This window comes from Echinops telfairi, unplaced genomic scaffold (assembly GCF_000313985.2).
Source record: "Echinops telfairi isolate 266 unplaced genomic scaffold, ASM31398v2 ScPeMD7_31;HRSCAF=116, whole genome shotgun sequence".
NCBI classification, from domain to species: domain Eukaryota; kingdom Metazoa; phylum Chordata; class Mammalia; order Afrosoricida; family Tenrecidae; genus Echinops; species Echinops telfairi.
Window position 1 is genome coordinate 10,799,885 of NW_022103928.1, and position 12,748 is coordinate 10,812,632.

Below are 12,748 nucleotides of genomic sequence, written 5' to 3' on the forward strand. Positions count from 1 at the left end.
AAGGGAGGCAGCGGGAGCTTTTTCTGTCCTCTTTCCATAGGCTAGGCGTCCCACAGGTAGTGTGACCTTTAAATTGAGGCACAGAACAAGCAAGGCAGCCGCACACTGGTCCGATGATCAAAGAGCAGAGCGAGAGACAAGAAGGATGAGGCTCACCAAGCCATTTTTTATCTCTCTGCCCTTCAGTTAATCCCACTTGTGTTTATCGGCCAGGTTGGCACAATAAACTTTCTCACCTGGTAATACTGCGGGTGTGAATGGAAGGTCTGTCAGCTCTCTGGTATGCTTCCTGAGTCGCATCCACGTCTTTCTGCAAACGTCAAGTTCTCCTGGAAGTTAGCACTGCTGTGCATTCTTGCTAGAAGTGGGTGTGGGGCAGTTTTAAAAACAACAGAAGTTACTTTTCTGTTTATGTCTTTGGCTGTCTAACGTTCATGTTGCAAGCATAGCTGTAAGTGGTGAACCAGCTGCCTCTGGGCGGAGAGAGCCGCGTCCAAGCACATCGTTTCTCTCATTAGGAGAGACAGGGATGCTGTCTTACTCCCTATCAAAATTCATGAGAGGCTGAGCTTCCAGTGAATTATGGAGGACCGGCTGTCACCCACAATTCAGAATGGCTCTAATTTATTGATCATATTTGTAATGTGCCTTGCCTTCTGAAGTCATAATTCTTATATGACCAAGTATTAGGTTCCGAAATGAGACAAGTTAAGGTTTGTGAAAAAAGAGCCACTAAAAATGCTCTGTTCAAGGTCCTTACTCATTTCTTCTAACATGCAAATGAAGGAGGGGAGGCAAAGAAACACTGTGATCTGCCTGCAAAAGAGGTGTCTCTCTGTGAGCCATTAAATTTATGTAGATATTTATGCAAAAAAGTATGCAAAGTAAGAACTAAAGGCAAATGGGGAGATGTGCCGTTGCTTTCCTAGATTCATAGTTCTTACTTTATTCCCTTTTAACGGAGACAGCCGTTCAATTTTCCTTCCTCTCGTGTTAACTCTTAACCTTGGGAGACAGCGCGTCTTAGGGAAGGACTCATTTCTCCATGGTGGAGGCTGTGTTTTGTCCTCGCTAAGCATCTTGGGCTACACAGTGCTGGTTTCTGCAGCTCCGCTCCGGGCCTGCTCTGTGGCTAATCTGGGCCGAGGGGACGCTGTAACCGAGCTTTCTTCTTTCCTTGATTATTTGAAAATGCATTCTTTTTTTCCCCCCAGCTGCCAAAGGGAGCCCCTCCATCCATTCATCAAAAATTCCAAAATACAAAGAATTGAGTTTTGTCGTTTTTTACCCATTTTTTGTCACCCAATGTTGTTTGTTAACATTGATAGGATATCAGATGTTTTCTGATTTCTGCTTATGAGGGTTAGTTTTTCTTTTTAGTCACAATTTCTTCTTTGTTAAGAAATACATATTTTCAATGTCAGTGCTGATGACACTCCCCAGGTGGTACAGTAGAAATGTGCTGTGTAGGGCTCTCCATGGCTGGTGTTTGTGTGTGTGTGTGTGTGTGTGTGTGTGTGTGTGTGGTTTTTTAATCACATCACCAAACCTTTCTTCCTAGGATCCTGTGGGCGCACCTAAACCTTCAACCTTTTGTTTAGCAGATAAGTGAGTTAGCCATCTGCATCATGCAGGCATTTCTTTCCCATTTCACTCGATGCCAGCGAGTGGATGCCCACTCATAGCAACCCTTTAGAACAGGGTGCATCTGCCCCTGTGCGTTTCTGAGTAGGTTTGTATGGGAGTGGAAAGCCCTGTCTCTTTCCTTGGAGCTGGTAGTTTCAAGATGCAGGCCTTGCAGTGAGCAGCCCAACTAGTAACTACTACCCCTCAGGGCTCCTTCCTCTCCCACTTTGATGTTCATGTCCTGCTTCTCTTATGGGCCATCGCCACCACTGCAGTCCCCTCTAGTCTATTTGACCTGGGAGACTCAGCTCGTCTTCATGAATGGCTTACAATGTGCCAGGTGCTGGGCTGGGCACTCTCAGACACATTCTCCCGGGAATTCTCATAACGAAGATGCAGTTGCTTCCCGTTTCTAGTAGAGAAACTAAATGGAGAATGGAGGGGCTTTTGCAAAGTTGTTTAAGAATGTGATTCCTCTACCACTGAGCTGGAGCTGAATGAACCCTGTTCTGACTCAGGGGCCCTTGCTCCTTCTGTTTGCACACAGCACGTGTTGCATGGCTCACATTTCCTGAGGGGCTGTGCCATAAATAAAGATACAATAAGGGGAAAAGGAGACAGGAGTGGAAGATGCCACATGTTAACAGTTACTACCATTGTCTTTTATTTTTTTAAAGCAGTGCCTACAATACACAGAAGTTGCTTTACTGATATAAAAAAACAGTAAGTCATGGTAAAAAAAATTGATCAATCTTTATGGTCCTATAGTTTCCCCCCATTTGGGTCTGAATAGACTTGGGCTGCCTCTTTAGTGAATTTAATGTTCTTTTGCTACCTGCCTGGTAGGGAAAATTCATTCCTAATTTCTAAGCCTTACAGTGGCCATTTGAACCCAACCAATCTGTAAATCAAAGGTCATGTTGTATTTGGACAAAAACACTTATTCTTTCCCCATTTATCCCAAATAAGAGTTTTTCAAACTGGGGCAGAAAGTAGAATCGGTGAATTAACACTTTGTTTCCTCCACCACCAGGTGTTAACATGTATCACCACTTCTGTGACTTCCTGAACCTTTACATCACTCAGCACATCAACAACTCCTTCAGCACAGACGTGCACATCGTCATGTGGGACACGGTGAGTGAGCCCTTGCTCGGAGCCTGTGTGACTCTTGTGCTGAAACGGGAACTTCCGAGACACACACACCTGAGTGGAACACAGACACAATTGATACAAATGGAGATGAGGATGAATGGGTGCATGTGTGCATTTACACACACGTATGCGGGTGTGTATATATTTGTGTGCTTTTGTGTTTGGGATTAGAAAGGGAGGCAGTGGGAGCTTTTTCTGTCCTCTTTGGGCAGATAGAGCTCTGGAGACCAGGGGGCCAGTGTCCCTCTAGGGCAGCGGTATGAAGACTTTTATTCACGTAACGGCTGTGACCTCCGTTTGAAGAGCTCACCTCTCTGCAGTTTGGCCTCTGGCATGACCTGGTCTGCCTTTGCTTTCCTCTCACTACTTGCTTCCTGCCACCGTGGACTGCCCCCAGACAGCGAGCCTTCGTTACATACCTAAGCAGAGGCATGAATCACGTGGGGGACATCAACAGTTGGCACTGAAGCTCCCCAGCTTGAAGGCATCCAGTGATGCTATGGAAGAAAAACCTGGCAGCCCACTTGCATAACGATGTGGCCAAGAAGTCCCTATGGAACAGTGCTGCCCTGTAACACGTGGGGCCACCATGAGTCAGGCCGACTCAGTGACAGGGGTTGGTGCTTTTGGTGTGTTTCATTGCTTGGTTTCATTTCCGTGCATAGCGGCGCCCTGTCCTTCTTCTCTTGGCCCTGATCCCTCACTTGCTCCCTCTCTCGTATTTCCTCCTTCCTTGACTGCTTATTCCCTGCCCTTCCTCCTGCCAAGGGAACCTTGAAACTGAAACGGGAGACTGGGAGCATCAACCTCAGTGCCCTTGTGAGGATTAACCATGTCCTGTGCACACAGTCGGCCCTACCTGGCTCACAGTAAGTGCTCTCTGCATACTGTCAACTACGACGATGCCAGGACTTTGCACACTGGAGAAGTTTCCTCAGCACTGAGAAGTTGGAACATCGCGCAAGACTCAGCTCCTCGCCTTGGAGTGAGTCTGCCCAGGATGGAAGGGAGGAGCCCTGCATGGCAGCAGGACTGCGCTGGGCTTTTCTTCCAGGGGGAATCGTTCCAGCAGCCACCTAGTTCAATGAACCTGACATGCAAGGGGATGAGGTCCCGTTGGGCTCAGTTTGACTGAAGGACCTCATGTTCCTCCGAAGAGGCCAGCAGCCCCAGGAGCAGCTGTTTGGGCAGAGCTCCAGATCCCTGCGGGAGACACACCCAGTGTCAGGAATCAGAGCAGGCAGTGATACCCAGGCGTGCCGCAGTTTACACATCAAACACCTTTAAGTCCTCAGCAATGTTGCCTGGATACCTGGCCAGCACACGCCATCTTTCTTTTCCGAGGCAGATACCCCAAGGTCAGATTTTTTGCTCTCCCTTAGCTCGGGGGCTCATAGGAGAGCCCCCCAGAAAGGTTTTCATTCTCACCGCTCTTGAGAGCTGTGGTTGAACGTGCAGTCTGATGAGAAGGCACCTGCTCATTCTTGGCCCGTCGTGCTGTCACTAGGCCTTCTGCTCTCCGTGCACCCGCCTCCCTCTCGGCTTCCCGTTTTGCTGACGCAGTTTGCTTGCTTGGAAATGCTTTGTGAGCAAAGGGAACTGCCATTCCTGTCTTTTGTGTGTGTAAGCACTTCCTGACCACAATCATCTGCAGCTCAAATGACCAGTTGTGGGTGTTTTGCCTTTTTCTTTTTAAATTGAGCCTGACGGGGGCTGGTTGGCTCTCACTAGCACTCTGACTCGCTGGCCTAGTGTGCGGCTGAGCAGCAGGCACTTGGTCCAAGGCAGCGCCGTCTACAAGAGGAGGCCAGGGAGGCCGATGGGAGCTCCTGGCTTTGTCGCCTCCCTGCAACCTCTACGGTGTCTCTGGGTGCAGCCAACGGTTAGCATGCTTGACTCCTGGCTGGAATGTTAGAGGAAAGACTGGATGGTTTACTTATAAAAGTCCAGCCATTAAAAACCTAGGGCTCACGCTTCTGTTTTGACCCCCGTGCCCCCTACGGCTCGTGGTGAGTGAGAGTGGACTGGACGGCACCTCACTCGGTGCCCAATGGCGCTGTGTGTTCTGGCTCACTCGACAGGAGAGTTCTAAGTGTGTACACACATGCACAAGCTGAATCATGTGGCTGACACAAGAGCGGCTTGTGCTTGATGACTGCACTCAAACTTGGCCCTTCAAGGTGATTGGCACTGGTAGCACGGCAGAAAGGCCCGAGGGTCTGCTTCTGTGAAAACCTCTGCAGCACCCATCGGCAGCCTGATTCTCAGACGCCTCGAAGCTTCTCTGCACCTTGTTGCGTGCTGCCCCATGTCCTCCTCAAAGGGACCAAGTGAAATGGAGCCTACTGTCATAACCCTGCCCCTCTCCGTGCCAGCCTGGGGTGAGAGGTCTCCCAGGGAACTGGGTTTCTGATAACAAGGCAGGCTGCCTGAGCCATGGACCATCGACTGCCCGGTAGGCAGCCTTAGCAGTCAGGCTGGCACTGATGCCGCCTCTCTCTCCTGCTGCTCTCTCTGCTGCTCTTGTTGTTGTTAGGCGCGGTCAGGGTGGTTCCAGCTCATAGTGGCCCTCTGACAAAAGCAGGAAACACGGCCCGGTCCTGCACCAGCCTTGCAATTGTTTGAGTCCTTTGAGGCAGCCACCGTGTCAAGCCATCTTGTCGATGGTTTTCCTCGTTTCCACTGCTAGGCTGCTCCACAGTAGTCTCAAAGGATCGACCGGGTTCGATGGGGTCAGTGTGATGGTTTTGTGTGGCTGCTGCTGGGTCCCTATTGGAAAGGAAGGCCTTGGATTAAGGTACACTGTGTGCCTTACCCCATCACGCCTCACCCTGCCCCCGGACCGTGACGTGGGCCCTCCTGAGTGGATGGCACTGCTGTAGAGGCAGTCCCGAAGGTTTGGCGGTGTGGAGGTCAGGGAGGTGGTGGCGGCTGCCATTCCAACTTGGTGACACAAAACGCTGTGGCATTTTGCAGACTGCTTCCACCAAGAAGCCTGTGGGGCCTCGGTGCCGCTCCTTGCACAGCTGGGCAGCTGTGCCACTCCCTGCACAGATGCAGGGGCCCCCTATGCAGTTGGGGTGCAGTCGGCACAGCAGGATGCCCTTGTGAAACTGTATCGATAGAAGAGGAGGCTACTGCAGCCTCTGGGCATTTTATTGTGCAGAGAAATTGTATAGCTTTACTCATTTAAAAAAATCAAATGTGTAAAACCTGTTTCTGCCTAGTTGATTCTGACTTATGTGGCCCCATGTGTTACAAGTAAAACTACCACACAGGGATCTCCTGATTGTTATCTTTATGACAGTTGACCGCCAGGCCTCTTTTCTTTGGTGCTCCTGGGTGGGTTCGAACTGCCAACCTTTAGTTAGTCGTTGAACACAGACCATTTGTTCCACTCCGGGGCATGCAGGAAAGGAATACTTGCTCATAATGTGTTCAAAATCACGTGAAGTTCAGAAGACGGTAAAAATTGTAAATGCCTCTTCCTCACCTCTGAGTTTGTTTTTCCCAAATACAATCTGAGCTATCAGTTGGATAAGTTCTTACAAGACTTAATTTTTTAAATAAGTATAAATATATCATAAAAATAGAATTAAATATTTATATAAAGATGTGTGTATGTGTATTAAAAGTGAAACCCATCCTGTACCTGTTGATTTGATTCTGAATCACGATGACCCATTGTGTTGCAGACTAGAACTCATCCATAGAGATTTCAGGCTGTCATTCTGCGCAGAAGCAGATGACCACACTGAGGCGTCTTCTGCAGTGCTGCTGCATGAGCCCAAAACCAGCCTTCAGGTGATAACGTAGGCAGAAGCAAGCCGTCTGCTCCCTGTACTTTACATGTGTGCGCGCACACACACATATTCCAGTTTACTTTACCTATCTCTGTTGCTGCTGCTGGAAATATATACAGCTGGACAGACACCGATTCAGGAGTTTCCACCTGTACCGTCAGCTCAGGTGACATTGATGACATTTTTAAAATGATGTAGCCACTCTCACCCTCCTTTTCTGAGTTGTCCTTCCCTCATTTACATGCACCCAACAGCCCCTAAGACTTCTGGGTAATTTTTCATTTGATACCACACAGATGGCTCTTCAAAGAGCTTAAGGCAGGCATTCTCTATTTGATTTTAAGATGACTTCAGGGAGTTTAAGGTCTGAAAATGATTTCATGTCAGTAGTTTTGGGGGTAAAGGTAAATTTTCATCCTTATATAAAGCATGCACTTTCACTTAACTGATGGGTCTTATATCATGGGCATCTTTCTCAGTCAGTACACGTGGGTTATCCGGCTGTAGTGGTCACGTGAGGCTTGAGTCTGGGTTTTCTGCACATTTGATGTGTCTGTGCACATACTTATCTGGTCATATTTAATTTGTTTCTCATTCCTTGTTATTAATTAAAATGTTGCAGTGAGCATAGTTACCTTACAAATACAACTTACCCACTCATTGACCCTCATATTTCTGAGGGACCACTGCCTGTAAGTAAAATTTCTAAGTCACAGGTGATGTGCATGTGTATATTGGCAAGGCACACAGGGAGAATTTTCATGTCATCTTTTAGAATATGCAAATGTTATTAGACATGAGACTTGGAAGAAAATTCTCCTTCCTCCATGACAGGTCATTTGAATTTGGGGGGCGTGAGTGGTGGGTATTACTGAATAATGCATCGTTTCTCTGAGAAAGGGCCTGCATGACTTTATTTTATTATTAAGCTTTCCTTTCAAAGGTATCTCTTGCTATCTCAAGTATTTTATTTCAAGAAAATGCCTAGAATTTTAATTGCCCTGTATTTATTATTGAGCCAGCGCAGGAAAGTTTCCTTGTGGATGGCCTTAGGAAACCCTTGCATTTGAGTGGCATCTACCAGTTCTCAGTAACTTTGAAATCATTTGAACTTGTCCAACATGCAGTCTTCAAAATCAGGTACAAAGAATGCTGTAAAATTTAAAAGACATGAACATAAGATGTGTAGACCCAACTGTACACCTTGAATATAATCTTACAGTATAGATTTATTTCAGTGGGCTCAACTTTTTGATAGCAATTGTACTGTTTAACATTTTCTATCCTTTGTTGGGTAGAAGGCGCTTGTAACTACTTTTGACTTTTCAAGAAGGAAATGCATTCAGTAAATGTGTTAGAAAGAACTGGTGCCCACTGAGAAGCACCTGCTGTAAGGAGATTATAAGCCTAGAACGTGGGACTAGAGGGACCAAGCGTACTCCCAGCCCTGCATTTACTTCTGTGTTTGTGTTTACATTTTCTCATCTGTGAGAGGGGATAATAATACATTCTAACTAATTAGGGTGTTAAGATGGGTTAGTGAGTTAACAATGTCAAATGTTTTTTTTTTTTTAACATTTTATTAGGGGCTCATACAACTGTTATCCCAATCCATACACACATCAATTGTGTAAAGTGCATTTGTACATCATTTCTCAAAACATTTTCTCTCCACTTAAACCCCCGAACAATGTCAAATGTTTAATGTAGGGCTTGGAAAATTGGCACTAACAAAATATTATTGTCACTATTTGTTATGACTGTTAGTGGGGAATCACATATTTTGTCCAATAGCCACTGGGGAAATAATTTCATAGCATTCATGCATTTTATTCGGAATGCTGGGGGTTTGAAGTTGTTTTCCTGCTCGGACTTCCTTTTCAAAAGGACATTGTATTTACTTTCATGGGTTTTTTTTACTCACTGAACATGCCAGAGTGTGTACAGATGATTGTGTGTGTGTGTGTGTGTGTGTGTGTTATATGCATCTGTGACTGGTTCACAAGTTCACAGTGAGAAATGGTAAGAAGCTGCTTTCTAAACTGTGAAGATAATATGGATTAGAGGGTGGAAAACACTTTTACCTGGTTCAGTTGATAATACCCACATCCGTGGAAAGCATTTACATGGGGAACTGCACTGAAGGTGACATGCCTAGGAAGGTTGTATCTTTTCACCATACTTGTTCAATGTGTATGCTGGGCAAATAGTCCAAGAAGGTGCCTTATATGAAGAATACAAGATTAGAATTGGAGGAAGGTGGCGCACCTTGATGAAAGTGAAGAGGACGTAGAGCATTCACTGATGGAGCCTTCAGTGTGGAGTACACCACAATATAAAGTAAACGCGACTCCTCACCCTGGACCAATAAGCCAGACTGTGATAAAGGGAGAACACACTCGAGCTGTTCTTTCTCTTAGATTCACCATCCACACCAATGGAATCAGCTGTCAGTAAACCAAATGACACTTTGCATTGGGGAAATCTGCTGCAACAGATCATTTAAAAAATGTTTTGAAAAGCAAAGGTGTCACTTTGAGGACTAAGGTGTGCCTGACCCAATCCAAGATATTTTCTCTTGCCTTATAGGCATGTGAATGCTGGACAATGAATAAGACAGACTACAGAAGAAATGATGCACTTGAGTTATAGTATTGTTGAAGACTATTGAAAGCACGGTGGATTTCTAGGAAAACAATCACCTGTATCTTGGAGAAAGTACAGCTAGATTGCTCCTTAGCAATGAAGAGGATGAGTCTTTGTCTTGTGTACTTGTTACATGTTATCAGGAGAGACCAGTCCCTGAAGAAGGACATCATGCTTGGTCCAAAGTAGAGGGTCAGTGGAAATAGAATGGAGGGACACAGGGCCTTCAACAGTGGACTTCAGCAAGGGGCCCAGTGGTTGCGAGGATGGCCTGGCACGGAGCACTGCTTCTTTCTGTTGTGCGTAAGGACGTATGAATTACTACAGACCCTATGGCACCTAACAGCCACAAACTTCTAATAGTGATCATTATTGCTGATGTTTCTGAGAGATTTGCTCAGCCACCCCGATTCTGTCTAAAAATGTCTTATTCAATTTTTATGAGCTTTGTGATAGATTTTATGTCATCTGGACTGGACCAAGATTCTCCTGTGATGTAATCTAACACAGTGTAGTCTCTCCATGATAGGATCTTCTACAGAGCAGCCAAGCTTTGTGGGGAGAACAGGCCTTAATCTGCTATAGTCATGATGTGATTGAAGGCGATTTCATTCAGGTTGTAGTCTACTCTTTAGGTAAAGTGATAGTGTGTGGAAACTAGCTGACTTACACTACTGGATTTGGATCCTGTACCTGGTTGGTCAACCTACTGTTATATCGCCTGCACATCCCAGGAGCTGTGTCAGTTTGAGTTGACTAGAGAAACAAATTCATAGACATTCATATGTGTATAAGAAAGAGCTTTATATACAAGAGCAATTGAATATTAAGAAAATACCCCAGCCCAGTCCAGATCAAGTCCATAAGTCCAATATTAGCCCATATGTCTGATATCAGTCTATAAATTTTTCTTCAGACTCATGTAGCCATGCAATAATGCTGAATGCAGGAAGGTCACAGGCCAGTGGATGCAAAGTCTTGTGGATCCAGTGGCAGTAGAAGCATGTCCAGCTGGTGTGGGTCTCCACATGGCTCCTCCAGCTCCAGGGCTCTTGTGTAGCTCCATGTCTTGTCAACAGGACGTGTTTCTCGCTAGGAGAGTGTATCTGGCGTTCAGTGAGCTGTTTATCTCTGTAGTGCCTTGAAATGAGGTCATCAATCTGCGACCTGATAGACAGGTCAGACTCCACCCCTTCACAAGTTGACACCAGATTATGTAACTACCACAGGAGCCATCAGCTGACTGCCGACTTTGGATTCATTTGGCTGGCTTCACATTCCTTGAGCTCTGCATCCACCAGCCTGTGGTCTTCTTGCTTCAGCTTCCTGCTTCCTGTTCATCAGGCCCTGCAGCTACCAGAGTCAGGAGAAACCTTCAGCTTACATCTGATCTGACCCACAGACTTGAACTGGGCTGGACTTACCCACTTCTGCAACGGTGTGAGCCATTTCTTGGTATAAATCTCTTTCCGTGTACACAGAAGCATGTCTGCTTTTGCTCCTCTAGAGAACCCAGCCTAACACAGCTGGTTTAGGGTGATTCGTTCTTAACACTGACAAGCTAATTCAGGCATTGTGTTCCATCTTTGAAAAGCCTTGTAACTGTCCACTGCCCTGACTTCCTCTCTCGTTGTGTCCGCAGAGCTCCTATGGGTACGGCGACCTGTTCTCTGACACGTGGAAGGCATTCACGGACCACGACGTTATACATTTGAAAACGTACGACTCTAAGAGGGTACTGCACACGTTACCGGAATAATCTGTAAATGCTGCCACGTGCAAATGGCTCACTCATTAAATACTGCGATACCTCAGTTGTAGAACATCTCCAATCTCGAACTTTCCACGACTGGAAGAGCAAAGTTTGAAAAACAAAAAAAAAATCTACCTGGTGTTTCTAACTTGGCTCTGTGGTCCAACCAAAAATCTGACGTGGACAGAAGTGTACGCGCTGAGAGAGTCCCAAGTCAGGTCTCGCTTCGCACACAGAGGGACGGCGCTTCAGTCTAAGCGCAGCTGTCGCTCAGACGTCCTAGAGCATTTGTGTTAGCGCTTTAAAACATGCGTCAGTGGACTTTTAAGCGTGTGCTTTATGTGTGTAAAATATCAATTCTACTTTTATTTACTGTAGTGTGTTTGATATTTACTGTACTGTCTATATATCATGCTTAATTGTTTTAGGGGATATTTCCACAAACTAGGGCTGTTAACTTTGTGTAAAAATCATGGACAAATGAATTTACAAGTGTAATTTTTGGACCTTGGAACCAATTACTTGGTTTTCCATGGTTTCTTATGGGAAAAATAAGTTCTCAAGCTTTTCAGTGTTTGAACATGACTTTGGAATGAATTGAATTTGACAACCGAGGTAACGCGGTATTTAACAGATGCCTACCTTAGCCATTACTATTCATTTCTGGCTTCTTTGTCTCCTTTTTTATAGCTCACATCCTCACTTTTTTTACACCTGTAACTTTTATAAACTTCTTTTCATAGTTCCTCCTAGCATAGGAAATTCATTCTCCTTGAATGAAATGGTTGGCTATTCAAAATATCTTAATGCAAACTAGAGATTCATTAATTACTGCTTTCTGTCCTTGTAAGTGCTATTTTGGTGTGAAGATTTCAAAGTCTTCCCTAATCTTGTCAAATGCCTCCGTTCTTAGGTGTGTTTTAAAGAAGCTGTCTTTTCATTACTCCCCCGTATGAGGTATGGCCTGTTCTACAATACCCCTCTGGTAAGCATCTTGTCTGCGGTTAGCATTTGTATTTGTAGAGTTTATTCTGGACGGAGTTTAAGATGACATTTACATGTGACCCAGGATTCTCTTAAATAGCAGCGAAGATGTTTTTACTCTAAGGTGACGGGTGGCTTCTGTTCCAGATATCAGGCTGTCGGAATACTGGATTATTCAGGGCATTCTCCCAGCACGTGTTACACAGACTGAACATCACGCAGGACGGACCCAAGGTAATGCATGCATCCCATGTCCTGAGGGGAGCGTGGCTAGTCGCCCCCAATAGAAATCAATAACCTTTGCCCAAACAAAGGAGTGGGGGCACTGTTTCCTGTCTTACCATATCTGACTAGGTTGTGCTAGGTGCCGTCGAGCGGGCTCCGACTCATAGCACGCCTACGTACAACGGAAGGAGCCACGGCCTGGTCCTGAGCCAAGTTCACAGTGCTTCTCATGTGGGAGCCCTTGTGGCAGCCACGGTGTCAGTCCATCTTGCTGAGGGCCTTCCTCTTTCCACTGCCCCGCTGCTCTCCCATGCGTGACGTCCTTCCTTCTCCTGGGCCTGGCCTCTCCTGCCAACATGTCCAGCGCATGTGGGACTAAGTGTCACCATCCTTGTCTCTAAGGAGCATTCTGGTTGTACTGCTTCCAAGACAGATTTGTTTGTTCTCTTGGCAGTCCATGGCCTTCATGTTCTTGGGCCGCAGTGATCTGGGCTCAACTATCAACAAGCTATGAAAGACCCGCTAAAGGACATTGGAAGATTGTGCTTTCTCTCTC

The 12,748-nt window shown here is 46.0% G+C and overlaps 1 protein-coding gene across 1 annotated transcript in view; it reads left to right on the forward strand.

Annotated features, from left to right (window-relative positions):
* The window catches only part of EOGT (EGF domain specific O-linked N-acetylglucosamine transferase), a 51,612-nt gene that overhangs the window by 22,340 nt on the left and 16,524 nt on the right, over window positions 1-12,748 (forward strand). The window contains exons 8-11 of the mRNA XM_045290122.1: window positions 2,660-2,763; window positions 10,873-10,965; window positions 11,897-11,968; window positions 12,115-12,201. Coding sequence (XP_045146057.1) covers window positions 2,660-2,763; window positions 10,873-10,965; window positions 11,897-11,968; window positions 12,115-12,201 — 356 coding nt within the window. The remainder of the gene's footprint in view (window positions 1-2,659; window positions 2,764-10,872; window positions 10,966-11,896; window positions 11,969-12,114; window positions 12,202-12,748) is intronic.